We start from the raw sequence: 18,493 nt of genomic DNA on the forward strand, positions 1-18,493 counted from the left end.
TTTTCATCAGTGGAAGTTGTAGCGGACAAAAGTTTTCATCAGTGGAAGTTGTAGCGGACAAAAGTTTTCATTAGTGGAAGTTGTAGCGGACAAAAGTTTTCATCAGTGGAAGTTGTAGCGGACAAAAGTTTTCATCAGTGGAAGTTGTAGCGGACAAAAGTTTTTATTAGTGGAAGTTGTAGCGGACAAAAGTTTTTATCAGTGGAAGTTGTAGCGGACAAAAGTTTTTATTAGTGGAAGTTGTAGCGGACAAAAGTTTTCATTAGTGGAAGTTGTAGCGGACAAAAGTTTTCATCAGTGGAAGTTGTAGCGAACAAAAGTTTTCATTAGTGGAAGTTGTAGCGGACAAAAGTTTTCATTAGTGGAAGTTGTAGCGGACAAAAGTTTTCATCAGTGGAAGTTGTAGCGGACAAAATTTTTCATCAGTGGAAGTTGTAGCGGACAAAAGTTTTTATTAGTGGACGTTGTAGCGGACAAAAGTTTTTATCAGTGGAAGTTGTAGCGGACAAAAGTTTTTATTAGTGGAAGTTGTAGCGGACAAAAGTTTTTATTAGTGGAAGTTGTAGCGGACAAAAGTTTTCATTAGTGGAAGTTGTAGCGGACAAAAGTTTTCATCAGTGGAAGTTGTAGCGAACAAAAGTTTTCATCAGTGGAAGTTGTAGCGGACAAAAGTTTTCATTAGTGGAAGTTGTAGCGGACAAAAGTTTTCATCAGTGGAAGTTGTAGCGGACAAAATTTTTCATCAGTGGAAGTTGTAGCGGACAAAAGTTTTTATTAGTGGAAGTTGTAGCGGACAAAAGTTTTTATCAGTGGAAGTTGTAGCGGACAAAAGTTTTTATTAGTGGAAGTTGTAGCGGACAAAAGTTTTCATTAGTGGAAGTTGTAGCAGACAAAAGTTTTCATCAGTGGAAGTTGTAGCGAACAAAAGTTTTCATTAGTGGAAGTTGTAGCGGACAAAAGTTTTCATTAGTGGAAGTTGTAGCGGACAAAAGTTTTCATCAGTGGAAGTTGTAGCGGACAAAAGTTTTCATCAGTGGAAGTTGTAGCGGACCAAATTTTTACTAGTGGAAGTTGTAGCGGACAAAAGTGTTCACTAGTGGAAATTGTAGCGGACAAAAGTTTTTATTAGTGGAAGTTGTAGCGGACAAAAGTTTTTATCAGTGGAAGTTGTAGCGGACAAAAGATTTTATTAGTGGAAGTGGTAGCGGACAAAAGTTTTCATCAGTGGAAGTTGTAGCGAACAAAAGTTTTCATCAGTGGAAGTTGTAGCGAACAAAAGTTTTTATTAGTGGAAGTTGTAGCGAACAAAAGTTTTCATCAGTGGAAGTTGTAGCGAACAAAAGTTTTCATCAGTGGAAGTTGTAGCGGACAAAAGTTTTTATCAGTGGAAGTTGTAGCGAACAAAAGTTTTCATCAGTGGAAGTTGTAGTGGACAAAAGTTTGCATTAGTGGAAGTTGTAGCGAACAAAAGTTTTCATCAGTTGAAGTTGTAGCGAACAAAAGTTTTCATCAGTGGAAGTTGTAGCGGACAAAAGTTTTCATTAGTGGAAGTTGTAGCAGACAAAAGTTTTCATTAGTGGAAGTTGTAGCGAACAAAAGTGTTCATTAGTGGAAGTTGTAGCGGACAAAAGTTTTCATTAGTGGAAGTTGTAGCGAACAAAAGTTTTCATTAGATGAAGTTGTAGCGGACAAAAGTTTTCATCATTGGAAGTTGTAGCGGACAAAAGTTTTCATCAGTGGAAGTTGTAGCGGACAAAAGTTTTCATTAGTGGAAGTTGTAGCGGACAAAAGTTTTTATTAGTGGAAGTTGTAGCGGACAAAAGTTTTTATCAGTGGAAGTTGTAGCGGACAAAAGTTTTTATTAGTGGAAGTTGTAGCGGACAAAAGTTTTCATTAGTGGAAGTTGTAGCGGACAAAAGTTTTTATTAGTGGAAGTTGTAGCGGACAAAAGTTTTTATCAGTGGAAGTTGTAGCGGACAAAAGTTTTTATTAGTGGAAGTTGTAGCGGACAAAAGTTTTCATTAGTGGAAGTTGTAGCGGACAAAAGTTTTCATCAGTGGAAGTTGTAGCGAACAAAAGTTTTCATCAGTGGAAGTTGTAGCGGACAAAAGTTTTCATTAGTGGAAGTTGTAGCGGACAAAAGTTTTCATCAGTGGAAGTTGTAGCGGACAAAAGTTTTCATCAGTGGAAGTTGTAGCGGACAAAAGTTTTTATTAGTGGAAGTTGTAGCGGACAAAAGTTTTTATCAGTGGAAGTTGTAGCGGACAAAAGTTTTTATCAGTGGAAGTTGTAGCGGACAAAAGTTTTTATTAGTGGAAGTTGTAGCGGACAAAAGTTTTCATTAGTGGAAGTTGTAGCGGACAAAAGTTTTCATCAGTGGAAGTTGTAGCGAACAAAAGTTTTCATTAGTGGAAGTTGTAGCGAACAAAAGTTTTCATTAGTGGAAGTTGTAGCGGACAAAAGTTTTCATTAGTGGAAGTTGTAGCGGACAAAAGTTTTCATTAGTGGAAGTTGTAGCGGACAAAAGTTTTCATCATTGGAAGTTGTAGCGGACAAAAGTTTTCATCAGTGGAAGTTGTAGCGGACAAAAGTTTTTATCAGTGGAAGTTGTAGCGGACAAAAGTTTTCATCATTGGAAGTTGTAGCGGACAAAAGTTTTTATCAGTGGAAGTTGTAGCGGACAAAAGTTTTTATCAGTGGAAGTTGTAGCGGACAAAAGTTTTTATTAGTGGAAGTTGTAGCGGACAAAAGTTTTCATTAGTGGAAGTTGTAGCGGACAAAAGTTTTCATCAGTGGAAGTTGTAGCGAACAAAAGTTTTCATTAGTGGAAGTTGTAGCGAACAAAAGTTTTCATTAGTGGAAGTTGTAGCGGACAAAAGTTTTCATTAGTGGAAGTTGTAGCGGACAAAAGTTTTCATTAGTGGAAGTTGTAGCGGCCAAAGTTTTCATCATTGGAAGTTGTAGCGGACAAAAGTTTTCATCAGTGGAAGTTGTAGCGGACAAAAGTTTTCATTAGTGGAAGTTGTAGCGGACAAAAGTTTTTATTAGTGGAAGTTGTAGCGGACCAAATTTTTATTAGTGGAAGTTGTAGCGGACAAAAGTGTTCATTAGTGGAAGTTGTAGCGGACAAAAGTTTTTATTAGTGGAAGTTGTAGCGGACAAAAGTTTTTATCAGTGGAAGTTGTAGCGGACAAAAGATTTTATTAGTGGAAGTGGTAGCGAACAAAAGTTTTCATCAGTGGAAGTTGTAGCGAACAAAAGTTTTCATCAGTGGAAGTTGTAGCGAACAAAAGTTTTTATTAGTGGAAGTTGTAGCGAACAAAAGTTTTCATCAGTGGAAGTTGTAGCAAACAAAAGTTTTCATCAGTGGAAGTTGTAGCGGACAAAAGTTTTTATCAGTGGAAGTTGTAGCGAACAAAAGTTTTCATCAGTGGAAGTTGTAGTGGACAAAAGTTTTCATTAGTGGAAGTTGTAGCGAACAAAAGTTTTCATCAGTTGAAGTTGTAGCGAACAAAAGTTTTCATCAGTGGAAGTTGTAGCGGACAAAAGTTTTCATTAGTGGAAGTTGTAGCAGACAAAAGTTTTCATTAGTGGAAGTTGTAGCGAACAAAAGTGTTCATTAGTGGAAGTTGTAGCGGACAAAAGTTTTCATTAGTGGAAGTTGTAGCGAACAAAAGTTTTCATTAGATGAAGTTGTAGTGGACAAAAGTTTTCATTAGTGGAAGTTGTAGCGGACAAAAGTTTTCATCAGTGGAAGTTGTAGCGAACAAAAGTTTTCATCAGTGGAAGTTGTAGCGGACAAAAGTTTTCATTAGTGGAAGTTGTAGCAGACAAAAGCTTTCATCAGTGGAAGTTGTAGCGAACAAAAGTTTTCATTAGTGGAAGTTGTAGCGGACAAAAGTTTTCATTAGTGGAAGTTGTAGTGGACAAAAGTTTTCATCAGTGGAAGTTGTAGCGGACAAAAGTTTTCATCAGTGGAAGTTGTAGCGGACAAAAGTTTTCATTAGTGGAAGTTGTAGCGGACAAAAGTTTTTATTAGTGGAAGTTGTAGCGGACAAAAGTTTTTATCAGTGGAAGTTGTAGCGGACAAAAGTTTTTATTAGTGGAAGTTGTAGCGGACAAAAGTTTTCATTAGTGGAAGTTGTAGCGGACAAAAGTTTTTATTAGTGGAAGTTGTAGCGGACAAAAGTTTTTATCAGTGGAAGTTGTAGCGGACAAAAGTTTTTATTAGTGGAAGTTGTAGCGGACAAAAGTTTTCATTAGTGGAAGTTGTAGCGGACAAAAGTTTTCATCAGTGGAAGTTGTAGCGAACAAAAGTTTTCATCAGAGGAAGTTGTAGCGGACAAAAGTTTTCATTAGTGGAAGTTGTAGCGGACAAAAGTTTTCATCAGTGGAAGTTGTAGCGGACAAAAGTTTTCATCAGTGGAAGTTGTAGCGGACAAAAGTTTTTATTAGTGGAAGTTGTAGCGGACAAAAGTTTTTATCAGTGGAAGTTGTAGCGGACAAAAGTTTTTATCAGTGGAAGTTGTAGCGGACAAAAGTTTTTATTAGTGGAAGTTGTAGCGGAAAAAAGTTTTCATTAGTGGAAGTTGTAGCGGACAAAAGTTTTCATCAGTGGAAGTTGTAGCGAACAAAAGTTTTCATTAGTGGAAGTTGTAGCGGACAAAAGTTTTCATTAGTGGAAGTTGTGGCGGACAAAAGTTTTCATCAGTGGAAGTTGTGGCGGACAAAATTTTTCATTAGTGGAAGTTGTAGCGGACAAAAGTTTTCATTCGTGGAAGTTGTAGCGGACAAAAGTTTTCATCAGTGGAAGTTGTAGCGGACAAAAGTTTTCATCAGTGGAAGTTGTAGCGGACAAAAGTTTTCATTAGTGGAAGTTGTAGCGGACAAAAGTTTTTATTAGTGGAAGTTGTAGCGGTCAAAAGTTTTTATTAGTGGAAGTTGTAGCGGACAAAAGTTTTCATTAGTGGAAGTTGTAGCGGACAAAAGTTTTTATTAGTGGAAGTTGTAGCGGTCAAACGTTTTTATTAGTGGAAGTTGTAGCGGACAAAAGTTTTCATTAGTGGAAGTTGTAGCGGACAAAAGTTTTTATTAGTGGAAGTTGTAGCGGACAAAAGTTTTTATCAGTGGAAGTTGTAGCGGACAAAAGTTTTTATTAGTGGAAGTTGTAGCGGACAAAAGTTTTCATTAGTGGAAGTTGTAGCGGACAAAAGTTTTCATCAGTGGAAGTTGTAGCGAACAAAAGTTTTCATCAGTGGAAGTTGTAGCGGACAAAAGTTTTCATTAGTGGAAGTTGTAGCGGACAAAAGTTTTCATCAGTGGAAGTTGTAGCGGACAAAAGTTTTCATCTGTGGAAGTTGTAGCGGACAAAAGTTTTTATTAGTGGAAGTTGTAGCGGACAAAAGTTTTCATTAGTGGAAGTTGTAGCGGACAAAAGTTTTCATCAGTGGAAGTTGTAGCGAACAAACGTTTTCATTAGTGGAAGTTGTAGCGGACAAAAGTTTTCATTAGTGGAAGTTGTAGCGGACAAAAGTTTTCATCAGTGGAAGTTGTAGCGGACAAAATGTTTCATCAGTGGAAGTTGTAGCGGACAAAAGTTTTTATTAGTGGAAGTTGTAGCGGACAAAAGTTTTTATCAGTGGAAGTTGTAGCGGACAAAAGTTTTCATTAGTGGAAGTTGTAGCGGACAAAAGTTTTCATCAGTGGAAGTTGTAGCGGACAAAAGTTTTCATCAGTGGAAGTTGTAGCGGACAAAAGTTTTCATTAGTGGAAGTTGTAGCGGACAAAAGTTTTTATTAGTGGAAGTTGTAGCGGACAAAAGTTTTTATCAGTGGAAGTTGTAGCGGTCAAAAGTTTTTATTAGTGGAAGTTGTAGCGGACAAAAGTTTTTATCAGTGGAAGTTGTAGCGGTCAAAAGTTTTTATTAGTGGAAGTTGTAGCGGACAAAAGTTTTCATTAGTGGAAGTTGTAGCGGACAAAAGTTTTTATTAGTGGAAGTTGTAGCGGACAAAAGTTTTTATCAGTGGAAGTTGTAGCGGACAAAAGTTTTTATTAGTGGAAGTTGTAGCGGACAAAAGTTTTCATTAGTGGAAGTTGTAGCGGACAAAAGTTTTCATCAGTGGAAGTTGTAGCGAACAAAAGTTTTCATCAGTGGAAGTTGTAGCGGACAAAAGTTTTCATTAGTGGAAGTTGTAGCGGACAAAAGTTTTCATCAGTGGAAGTTGTAGCGGACAAAAGTTTTCATCTGTGGAAGTTGTAGCGGACAAAAGTTTTTATTAGTGGAAGTTGTAGCGGACAAAAGTTTTTATCAGTGGAAGTTGTAGCGGACAAAAGTTTTTATTAGTGGAAGTTGTAGCGGACAAAAGTTTTCATTAGTGGAAGTTGTAGCGGACAAAAGTTTTCATCAGTGGAAGTTGTAGCGAACAAAAGTTTTCATTAGTGGAAGTTGTAGCGGACAAAAGTTTTCATTAGTGGAAGTTGTAGCGGACAAAAGTTTTCATCAGTGGAAGTTGTAGCGGACAAAATGTTTCATCAGTGGAAGTTGTAGCGGACAAAAGTTTTTATTAGTGGAAGTTGTAGCGGACAAAAGTTTTTATCAGTGGAAGTTGTAGCGGACAAAAGTTTTTATTAGTGGAAGTTGTAGCGGACAAAAGTTTTCATTAGTGGAAGTTGTAGCAGACAAAAGTTTTCATCAGTGGAAGTTGTAGCGAACAAAAGTTTTCAGTAGTGGAAGTTGTAGCGGACAAAAGTTTTCATTAGTGGAAGTTGTAGCGGACAAAAGTTTTCATCAGTGGAAGTTGTAGCGGACCAAATTTTTATTAGTGGAAGTTGTAGCGGACAAAAGTGTTCATTAGTGGAAGTTGTAGCGGACAAAAGTTTTTATTAGTGGAAGTTGTAGCGGACAAAAGTTTTTATCAGTGGAAGTTGTAGCGGACAAAAGATTTTATTAGTGGAAGTGGTAGCGGACAAAAGTTTTCATCAGTGGAAGTTGTAGCGAACAAAAGTTTTCATCAGTGGAAGTTGTAGCGAACAAAAGTTTTTATTAGTGGAAGTTGTAGCGAACAAAAGTTTTCATCAGTGGAAGTTGTAGCGAACAAAAGTTTTCATCAGTGGAAGTTGTAGCGGACAAAAGTTTTTATCAGTGGAAGTTGTAGCGAACAAAAGTTTTCATCAGTGGAAGTTTTAGCGGACAAAAGTTTTCATTAGTGGAAGTTGTAGCGAACAAAAGTTTTCATCAGTTGAAGTTGTAGCGAACAAAAGTTTTCATCAGTGGAAGTTGTAGCAAACAAAAGTTTTCATCAGTGGAAGTTGTAGCGGACAAAAGTTTTCATTAGTGGAAGTTGTAGCGAACAAAAGTTTTCATCAGTGGAAGTTGTAGCGGACAAAATATTTTATTAGTGGAAGTGGTAGCGGACAAAAGTTTTCATTAGTGGAAGTTGTAGCGGACAAAAGTTTTCATCAGTGGAAGTTGTAGCGAACAAAAGTTTTCATCAGTGGAAGTTGTAGCGGACAAAAGTTTTCATTAGTGGAAGTTGTAGCGGACAAAAGTTTTCATCAGTGGAAGTTGTAGCGGACAAAAGTTTTCATCTGTGGAAGTTGTAGCGGACAAAAGTTTTTATTAGTGGAAGTTGTAGCGGACAAAAGTTTTTATCAGTGGAAGTTGTAGCGGACAAAAGTTTTTATTAGTGGAAGTTGTAGCGGACAAAAGTTTTCATTAGTGGAAGTTGTAGCGGACAAAAGTTTTCATCAGTGGAAGTTGTAGCGAACAAAAGTTTTCATTAGTGGAAGTTGTAGCGGACAAAAGTTTTCATTAGTGGAAGTTGTAGCGGACAAAAGTTTTCATCAGTGGAAGTTGTAGCGGACAAAATGTTTCATCAGTGGAAGTTGTAGCGGACAAAAGTTTTTATTAGTGGAAGTTGTAGCGGACAAAAGTTTTTATCAGTGGAAGTTGTAGCGGACAAAAGTTTTTATTAGTGGAAGTTGTAGCGGACAAAAGTTTTCATTAGTGGAAGTTGTAGCAGACAAAAGTTTTCATCAGTGGAAGTTGTAGCGAACAAAAGTTTTCAGTAGTGGAAGTTGTAGCGGACAAAAGTTTTCATTAGTGGAAGTTGTAGCGGACAAAAGTTTTCATCAGTGGAAGTTGTAGCGGACCAAATTTTTATTAGTGGAAGTTGTAGCGGACAAAAGTGTTCATTAGTGGAAGTTGTAGCGGACAAAAGTTTTTATTAGTGGAAGTTGTAGCGGACAAAAGTTTTTATCAGTGGAAGTTGTAGCGGACAAAAGATTTTATTAGTGGAAGTGGTAGCGGACAAAAGTTTTCATCAGTGGAAGTTGTAGCGAACAAAAGTTTTCATCAGTGGAAGTTGTAGCGAACAAAAGTTTTTATTAGTGGAAGTTGTAGCGAACAAAAGTTTTCATCAGTGGAAGTTGTAGCGAACAAAAGTTTTCATCAGTGGAAGTTGTAGCGGACAAAAGTTTTTATCAGTGGAAGTTGTAGCGAACAAAAGTTTTCATCAGTGGAAGTTTTAGCGGACAAAAGTTTTCATTAGTGGAAGTTGTAGCGAACAAAAGTTTTCATCAGTTGAAGTTGTAGCGAACAAAAGTTTTCATCAGTGGAAGTTGTAGCAAACAAAAGTTTTCATCAGTGGAAGTTGTAGCGGACAAAAGTTTTCATTAGTGGAAGTTGTAGCGAACAAAAGTTTTCATCAGTGGAAGTTGTAGCGGACAAAATATTTTATTAGTGGAAGTGGTAGCGGACAAAAGTTTTCATTAGTGGAAGTTGTAGCGAACAAAAGTTTTCATCAGTTGAAGTTGTAGCGAACAAAAGTTTTCATCAGTTGAAGTTGTAGCGAACAAAAGTTTTCATCAGTGGAAGTTGTAGCGGACAAAAGTTTTTATCAGTGGAAGTTGTAGCGGACAAAAGTTTTCATTAGTGGAAGTTGTAGCGGACAAAAGTTTTCATTAGTGGAAGTTGTAGCGAACAAAAGTTTTCATCAGTTGAAGTTGTAGCGAACAAAAGTTTTCATCAGTGGAAGTTGTAGCGGACAAAAGTTTTCATTAGTGGAAGTTGTGGCGGACAAAAGTTTTCATTAGTGGAAGTTGTAGCGGACAAAAGTTTTTATTAGTGGAAGTTGTAGCGGACAAAAGTTTTTATCAGTGGAAGTTGTAGCGGACAAAAGTTTTTATTAGTGGAAGTTGTAGCGGACAAAAGTTTTCATTAGTGGAAGTTGTAGCGGACAAAAGTTTTCATCAGTGGAAGTTGTAGCGGACAAAAGTTTTCATCAGTGGAAGTTGTAGCGGACAAAAGTTTTCATCAGTGGAAGTTGTAGCGGACAAAAGTTTTCATTAGTGGAAGTTGTAGCGGACAAAAGTTTTTATTAGTGGAAGTTGTAGCGGACAAAAGTTTTTATCAGTGGAAGTTGTAGCGGTCAAAAGTTTTTATTAGTGGAAGTTGTAGCGGACAAAAGTTTTCATTAGTGGAAGTTGTAGCGGACAAAAGTTTTTATTAGTGGAAGTTGTAGCGGACAAAAGTTTTTATCAGTGGAAGTTGTAGCGGACAAAAGTTTTTATTAGTGGAAGTTGTAGCGGACAAAAGTTTTCATTAGTGGAAGTTGTAGCGGACAAAAGTTTTCATCAGTGGAAGTTGTAGCGAACAAAAGTTTTCATCAGTGGAAGTTGTAGCGGACAAAAGTTTTCATTAGTGGAAGTTGTAGCGGACAAAAGTTTTCATCAGTGGAAGTTGTAGCGGACAAAAGTTTTCATCTGTGGAAGTTGTAGCGGACAAAAGTTTTTATTAGTGGAAGTTGTAGCGGACAAAAGTTTTTATCAGTGGAAGTTGTAGCGGACAAAAGTTTTTATTAGTGGAAGTTGTAGCGGACAAAAGTTTTCATTAGTGGAAGTTGTAGCGGACAAAAGTTTTCATCAGTGGAAGTTGTAGCGAACAAAAGTTTTCATTAGTGGAAGTTGTAGCGGACAAAAGTTTTCATTAGTGGAAGTTGTAGCGGACAAAAGTTTTCATCAGTGGAAGTTGTAGCGGACAAAATGTTTCATCAGTGGAAGTTGTAGCGGACAAAAGTTTTTATTAGTGGAAGTTGTAGCGGACAAAAGTTTTTATCAGTGGAAGTTGTAGCGGACAAAAGTTTTTATTAGTGGAAGTTGTAGCGGACAAAAGTTTTCATTAGTGGAAGTTGTAGCAGACAAAAGTTTTCATCAGTGGAAGTTGTAGCGAACAAAAGTTTTCAGTAGTGGAAGTTGTAGCGGACAAAAGTTTTCATTAGTGGAAGTTGTAGCGGACAAAAGTTTTCATCAGTGGAAGTTGTAGCGGACCAAATTTTTATTAGTGGAAGTTGTAGCGGACAAAAGTGTTCATTAGTGGAAGTTGTAGCGGACAAAAGTTTTTATTAGTGGAAGTTGTAGCGGACAAAAGTTTTTATCAGTGGAAGTTGTAGCGGACAAAAGATTTTATTAGTGGAAGTGGTAGCGGACAAAAGTTTTCATCAGTGGAAGTTGTAGCGAACAAAAGTTTTCATCAGTGGAAGTTGTAGCGAACAAAAGTTTTTATTAGTGGAAGTTGTAGCGAACAAAAGTTTTCATCAGTGGAAGTTGTAGCGAACAAAAGTTTTCATCAGTGGAAGTTGTAGCGGACAAAAGTTTTTATCAGTGGAAGTTGTAGCGAACAAAAGTTTTCATCAGTGGAAGTTTTAGCGGACAAAAGTTTTCATTAGTGGAAGTTGTAGCGAACAAAAGTTTTCATCAGTTGAAGTTGTAGCGAACAAAAGTTTTCATCAGTGGAAGTTGTAGCAAACAAAAGTTTTCATCAGTGGAAGTTGTAGCGGACAAAAGTTTTCATTAGTGGAAGTTGTAGCGAACAAAAGTTTTCATCAGTGGAAGTTGTAGCGGACAAAATATTTTATTAGTGGAAGTGGTAGCGGACAAAAGTTTTCATTAGTGGAAGTTGTAGCGAACAAAAGTTTTCATCAGTTGAAGTTGTAGCGAACAAAAGTTTTCATCAGTTGAAGTTGTAGCGAACAAAAGTTTTCATCAGTGGAAGTTGTAGCGGACAAAAGTTTTTATCAGTGGAAGTTGTAGCGGACAAAAGTTTTCATTAGTGGAAGTTGTAGCGGACAAAAGTTTTCATTAGTGGAAGTTGTAGCGAACAAAAGTTTTCATCAGTTGAAGTTGTAGCGAACAAAAGTTTTCATCAGTGGAAGTTGTAGCGGACAAAAGTTTTCATTAGTGGAAGTTGTGGCGGACAAAAGTTTTCATTAGTGGAAGTTGTAGCGGACAAAAGTTCCTGCTGATTGAAGTCAATATTACATTTCTTTTATTCCACCTTGTCTTGCTTTTTTGCTAATAGTATTTTTGCTAATAGTATTTTTGTAAACGCCCTCTCGGCCGCACTTTGGACACCCGTGTTGTGGTGGGAAATGCATTCTGGGTAATCCTCATACCTTCCGGAAGCCTTGGGTCTGGTTCATGCCAGAACCGTGGATGAGCAACGGGTGGAAAAAGACGGTGTCGCCCTTCTCCATCTGCAGGTGCACACGCTGGTGTTGGAGGGTGGAGTCCCGCACTCCGTGGTACATCTTGTTCACACCACCCTGCACACCCACACCAGTACCAGCATTAAACCTGACCATACCTAAAGTAGTACTAGGATGAAACCTGGCCATACCTAAAGTAGTACTAGCATTAAACCTGGCCATACCTAAAGTAGTACTATAATGAAACCTGGCCATACCTAAAGTAGTACTAGGATGAAACCTGGCCATACCTAAAGTAGTACTAGCATTAAACCTGGCCATACCTAAAGTAGTACTATAATGAAACCTGGCCATACCTAAAGTAGTACTAGGATGAAACCTGGCCATACCTAAAGTAGTACTAGCATTAAACCTGGCCATACCTAAAGTAGTACTAGGATGAAACCTGGCCATACCTAAAGTAGTACTAGGATGAAACCTGGCCATACCTAAAGTAGTACTAAGATGAAACCTGGCCATACCTAAAGTAGTACTAGGATGAAACCTGGCCATACCTAAAGTAGTACTAAGATGAAACCTGGCCATACCTAAAGTAGTACTAGGATGAAACCTGGCCATACCTAAAGTAGTACTAGGATGAAACCTGGCCATACCTAAAGTAGTACTAGGATGAAACCTGGCCATACCTAGAGTAGTACTAGGATGAAACCTGGCCATACCTAAAGTAGTACTAGGATGAAACCTGGCCATACCTAGAGTAGTACTAGGATGAAACCTGGCCATACCTAAAGTAGTACTAGGATGAAACCTGGCCATACCTAAAGTAGTACTAGGATGAAACCTGGTCATACCTAAAGTAGTACTAGGATGAAACCTGGCCATACCTAAAGTAGTACTAGGATGAAACCTGGCCATACCTAAAGTAGTACTAGGATGAAACCTGACCATACCTAAAGTAGTACTAGGATGAAACCTGGCCATACCTAAAGCAGTACTAGGATGAAACCTGGCCATACCTAAAGTAGTACTAAGATGAAACCTGGCCATACCTAGAGTAGTACTAGGATGAAACCTGGCCATACCTAAAGTAGTACTAGCATGAAACCTGGCCATACCTAAAGTAGTACTAGGATGAAACCTGGTCATACCTAAAGTAGTACTAGGATGAAACCTGGCCATACCTAAAGTAGTACTAGGATGAAACCTGGCCATACCTAAAGTAGTACTAGGATGAAACCTGACCATACCTAAAGTAATACTAGGATGAAACCTGGCCATACCTGAAGTAGTACTAGGATGAAACCTGGTCATACCTAAAGTAGTACTAGGATGAAACCTGGCCATACCTAAAGTAGTACTAGGATGAAACCTGGCCATACCTAAAGTAGTACTAGGATGAAACCTGACCATACCTAAAGTAGTACTAGGATGAAACCTGGCCATACCTAAAGCAGTACTAGGATGAAACCTGGCCATACCTAAAGTAGTACTAGCATTAAACCTGGCCATACCTAAAGTAGTACTAAGATGAAACCTGGCCATACCTAAAGTAGTACTAGGATGAAACCTGGCCATACCTAAAGTAGTACTAGGATGAAACCTGGCCATACGTAAAGTAGTACTAGGATGAAACCTGGCCATACCTAAAGTAGTACTAGGATGAAACCTGGCCATACCTAAAGTAGTACTAGGATGAAACCTGGCCATACCTAAAGTAGTACTAGGATGAAACCTGGCCATACCTAAAGTAGTACTAAGATGAAACCTGGCCATACCTAAAGTAGTACTAGGATGAAACCTGGCCATACCTAAAGTAGTACTAAGATGAAACCTGGCCATACCTAAAGTAGTACTAGGATGAAACCTGGCCATACCTAAAGTAGTACTAGGATGAAACCTGGCCATACCTAAAGTAGTACTAAGATGAAACCTGGCCATACCTAAAGTAGTACTAGGATGAAACCTGGCCATACCTAAAGTAGTACTAGGATGAAACCTGGCCATACCTAAAGTAGTACTATAATGAAGCCTGGCCATACCTAAAGTAGTACTAGGATGAAACCTGGCCATACCTAAAGTAGTACTAAGATGAAACCTGGCCATACCTAAAGTAGTACTATGATGAAACCTGGCCATACCTAAAGTAGTACTAAGATGAAACCTGGCCATACCTAAAGTAGTACTATAATGAAACCTGGCCATACCTAAAGTAGTACTAGGATGAAACCTGGCCATACCTAAAGTAGTACTATAATGAAACCTGGCCATACCTAAAGTAGTACTATAATGAAACCTGGCCATACCTAAAGTAGTACTAGGATGAAACCTGGCCATACCTAAAGTAGTACTAGGATGAAACCTGGCCATACCTAAAGTAGTACTAGTATGAAACCTGGCCATACCTTAAGTAGTACTAGGATGAAACCTGACCATACCTAAAGTAGTACTAGGATGAAACCTGGCCATACCTAAAGTAGTACTAGGATGAAACCTGGCCATACCTAAAGTAGTACTAGCATTAAACCTGGCCATACCTAAAGTAGTACTAAGATGAAACCTGGCCATACCTAAAGTAGTACTAGGATGAAACCTGGCCATACCTAAAGTAGTACTAGGATGAAACCTGGCCATACCTAAAGTAGTACTAGGATGAAACCTGGCCATACCTTAAGTAGTACTAGGATGAAACCTGGCCATACCTAAAGTAGTACTAGGATGAAACCTGGCCATACCTAAAGTAGTACTAGGATGAAACATGGCCATACCTAAAGTAGTACTAAGATGAAACCTGGCCATACCTAAAGTAGTACTATAATGAAACCTGGCCAGACCTAAAGTAGTACTAGGTGAAACCTGGCCATACCTAAAGTAGTACTAGGATGAAACCTGGCCATACCTAAAGTAGTACTAGGATGAAACCTGGCCATACCTAAAGTAGTACTAGGATGAAACCTGGCCATACCTAAAGTAGTACTAGGATGAAACCTGACCATACCTAAAGTAGTACTAGGATGAAACCTGGCCATACCTAAAGTAGTACTAAGATGAAACCTGGCCATACCTAAAGTAGTACTAGGATGAAACCTGGCCATACCTAAAGTAGTACTAAGATGAAACCTGGCCATACCTAAAGTAGTACTAGGATGAAACCTGGCCATACCTAAAGTAGTACTAGGATGAAACCTGGCCATACCTAAAGTAGTACTAGGATGAAACCTGGCCATACCTAAAGTAGTACTAGGATGAAACCTGGCCATACCTAAAGTAGTACTAGGATGAAACCTGACCATACCTAAAGTAGTACTAAGATGAAACCTGGCCATACCTAAAGTAGTACTATAATGAAACCTGGCCATACCTAAAGTAGTACTAGAATGAAACCTGGCCATACCTAAAGTAGTACTAGGATGAAACCTGGCCATACCTAAAGTAGTACTAAGATGAAACCTGGCCATACCTAAAGTAGTACTAGGATGAAACCTGGCCATACCTAAAGTAGAACTATAATGAAACCTGGCCATACCTAAAGTAGTACTAGGATGAAACCTGGCCATACCTAAAGTAGTACTAGGATGAAACCTGGCCATACCTAAAGTAGTACTAGGATGAAACCTGGCCATACCTAAAGTAGTACTAGGATGAAACCTGGCCATACCTAAAGTAGTACTAGGATGAAACCTGGCCATACCTAAAGTAGTACTAAGATGAAACCTGGCCATACCTAAAGTAGTACTATAGTGAAACCTGGCCATACCTAAAGTAGTACTAGGATGAAACCTGGCCATACCTAAAGTAGTACTAGGATGAAACCTGGCCATACCTAAAGTAGTACTAGGATGAAACCTGGCCATACCTAAAGTAGTACTAAGATGAAACCTGGCCATACCTAAAGTAGTACTATAATGAAACCTGGCCATACCTAAAGTAGTACTAAGATGAAACCTGGCCATACCTAAAGTAGTACTAGGATGAAACCTGGCCATACCTAAAGTAGTACTCGGATGAAACCTGGCCATACCTAAAGTAGTACTAGGATGAAACCCCGCCATACCTAAAGTAGTACTAGGATGAAACCTGGCCATACCTAAAGTAGTACTAGGATGAAACCTGGCCATACCTAAAGTAGTACTATAATGAAACCTGGCCATACCTAAAGTAGTACTAGGATGAAACCTGGCCATACCTAAAGTAGTACTAAGATGAAACCTGGCCATACCTAAAGTAGTACTATGATGAAACCTGGCCATACCTAAAGTAGTACTAAGATGAAACCTGGCCATACCTAAAGTAGTACTATAATGAAACCTGGCCATACCTAAAGTAGTACTAGGATGAAACCTGGCCATACCTAAAGTAGTACTAAGATGAAACCTGGCCATACCTAAAGTAGTACTATAATGAAACCTGGCCAGACCTAAAGTAGTAATAGGTGAAACCTGGCCATACCTAAAGTAGTACTAGGATGAAACCTGGCCATACCTAAAGTAGTACTAGGATGAAACCTGGCCATACCTAAAGTAGTACTAGGATGAAACCTGGCCATACCTAAAGTAGTACTAGGATGAAACCTGACCATACCTAAAGTAGTACTAGGATGAAACCTGGCCATACCTAAAGTAGTACTAGGATGAAACCTGGCCATACCTAAAGTAGTACTAGGATGAAACCTGGCCATACCTAAAGTAGTACTAAGATGAAACCTGGCCATACCTAAAGTAGTACTAGGATGAAACCTGGCCATACCTAAAGTAGTACTATAATGAAACCTGGCCATACCTAAAGTAGTACTATAATGAAACCTGGCCATACCTAAAGTAGTACTAGGATGAAACCTGGCCATACCTAAAGTAGTACTAGGATGAAACCTGGCCATACCTAAAGTAGTACTAGGATGAAACCTGGCCATACCTAAAGTAGTACTAGGATGAAACCTGGCCATACCTAAAGTAGTACTAGGATGAAACCTGGCCATACCTAAAGTAGTACTAAGATGAAACCTGGCCATACCTAAAGTAGTACTAGGATGAAACCTGGCCATACCTAAAGTAGTACTAGGATGAAACCTGGCCATACCTAAAGTAGTACTAGGATGAAACCTGGCCATACCTAAAGTAGTACTAGGATGAAACCTGGCCATACCTAAAGTAGTACTAAGATGAAACCTGGCCATACCTAAAGTAGTACTAGGATGAAACCTGGCCATACCTAAAGTAGTACTAGGATGAAACCTGGCCATACCTAAAGTAGTACTAGGATGAAACCTGGCCATACCTAAAGTAGTACTAGGATGAAACCTGGCCATACCTAAAGTAGTACTATAGTGAAACCTGGCCATACCTAAAGTAGTACTAGGATGAAACCTGGCCATACCTAAAGTAGTACTAGGCTGAAACCTGTGCAGTAGAGTGTAAAAAGAAGTTAGTTCTATATTGAAGTTATTATCATATTTACATTATTTATGACACCTGAGGACTTACTAAGTAAATAGATGTGATCAAAACAGTATCAATCTCACAAATATATGAAGTGAATTATATTTATATAGCGCTTTTTCTCTAGTGACTCAAAGCGCTTTTCTCTAGTGAAACACAATATCTAAGTTATATTTAAAGCAGTGTGGGTGGCACTGGGAGCAGGTGGATAAAGTGCCTTGCCCAAGGACACAACGGCAGTGACTAGGATGGCGGAAGCGGGAATCGAACCTGCAACCCTCAAGTTGCTGGCACGGCCACTCTACCAACCGAGCTATACTGCCCCAGACATTTTAAGAAGCAATGATGTAGAGAGGAACCACAGATCCCTTCCCCATCAACAACAATACTAATCAAGCAGACTTTGTGAGCGACAACAAGGATTACTTTGGGAACAATTAGGATCCACAATCTTATATTTCTGAGCCTGAACACAATGAGGATAAGTCTTAGAAGGTGAGTGCTAAACGGATGTAGCTTTATTGCAACACTGTAGCATTAGCAGCATTGCTAGGTACAGCACATCTCTTTACAATGTTTGAGTATTTCCAGTACGACTGCCCTAATAATATGGTCAGAGTGCAGAAGTGTTACTACAGTGATGTCAATCTCCGTAAATAGTGGCATGTATACAGAGTGTAATATTCCATTGAATGTGTGGCATCCTGTGATGTTCAGAGGGTATGGTCACATACTAGTAAACACAACTCTTTGTGTTTAATGACCCCATGGTATGGTTTTCCCAGCTGATATTTGCTGAGGGCTGGTCTTACCTGCCAGTCCGGGTAGTCGTGCTCCTTCAGCGTGCCCGTGTGTGTTCCTGGCAGGACCACCAGGCAGCCATTCTGCCGGTTCACCCGCTCCAAGGCAGTCCAGGCGCAGACTATGCGGTCGGCGGGTCTGAAGGGGAAGTAGTGCAGGTCCTGGTGCATGGGGTGGCGGGAGGTTTTCTTACCTGCACACCCGCACCTGGGTCAGCCTCTTAACAGCGTCTCCTGTTGTGCAGCGTCCTACCTGCATCTGGAGGTTTGTTGATCAGCATGGTGTGCATGGCCATGATGTCCGGTCCGATGAAGCACTCCACATACTTCAGGACCTGACGGCACAAGGTCACCTTTAGTCCAAGGTCATAGTGGTTGAATGACCACACCCACACCAAAACAAATCCATCCATTTTCGTCCCTCTTAGGCTCGACCGAAAAGCCTCACATCGGTTTGGAAGGAGATCAGTAATGACCGTCTGGTGGTCGACTAAGCAGTTTTTGCTGCCAGGCTCCGCCCACTACAGATGGGTACTGACCGATCCAGGCCTTTAGCATTTGTACCACTTCTAATCAAGATCTGAGTTTGTGGAACCACTTCATGTGTTGTGGCAAGATGAAAGCTTGATGCCATGACACACCCACAACCAAGGTGGTTCCTTAGCAACATACCATCTGTCCTGTGTCTGCCAGTTTTATAGCAACTCATTTCTACAAGCAAGGTGGTAGGCAACATTCCTTAGCAACATACCATCTGTCCTGTGTCTGCCAGTTTAAT

The 18,493-nt window shown here is 39.3% G+C and overlaps 1 protein-coding gene across 1 annotated transcript in view; it reads right to left on the reverse strand.

Annotated features, from left to right (window-relative positions):
- LOC133561311 (phytanoyl-CoA dioxygenase, peroxisomal-like) overlaps positions 1-18,128 on the reverse strand; it is a 46,743-nt gene extending 28,615 nt beyond the window's left edge. The window contains exons 1-3 of the mRNA XM_061914675.1: positions 17,969-18,128; positions 17,728-17,909; positions 11,451-11,600 (exon numbers count right to left, since the gene is read on the reverse strand). Of these exons, the coding sequence (XP_061770659.1) occupies positions 11,451-11,600; positions 17,728-17,909; positions 17,969-18,128 (492 nt within the window). The remainder of the gene's footprint in view (positions 1-11,450; positions 11,601-17,727; positions 17,910-17,968) is intronic.
- Positions 18,129-18,493: the final 365 nt, after the last annotated feature.

This window comes from Nerophis ophidion, linkage group LG10, assembly GCF_033978795.1.
Source record: "Nerophis ophidion isolate RoL-2023_Sa linkage group LG10, RoL_Noph_v1.0, whole genome shotgun sequence".
In the NCBI taxonomy this organism is placed as follows: Eukaryota; Metazoa; Chordata; class Actinopteri; order Syngnathiformes; family Syngnathidae; genus Nerophis; species Nerophis ophidion.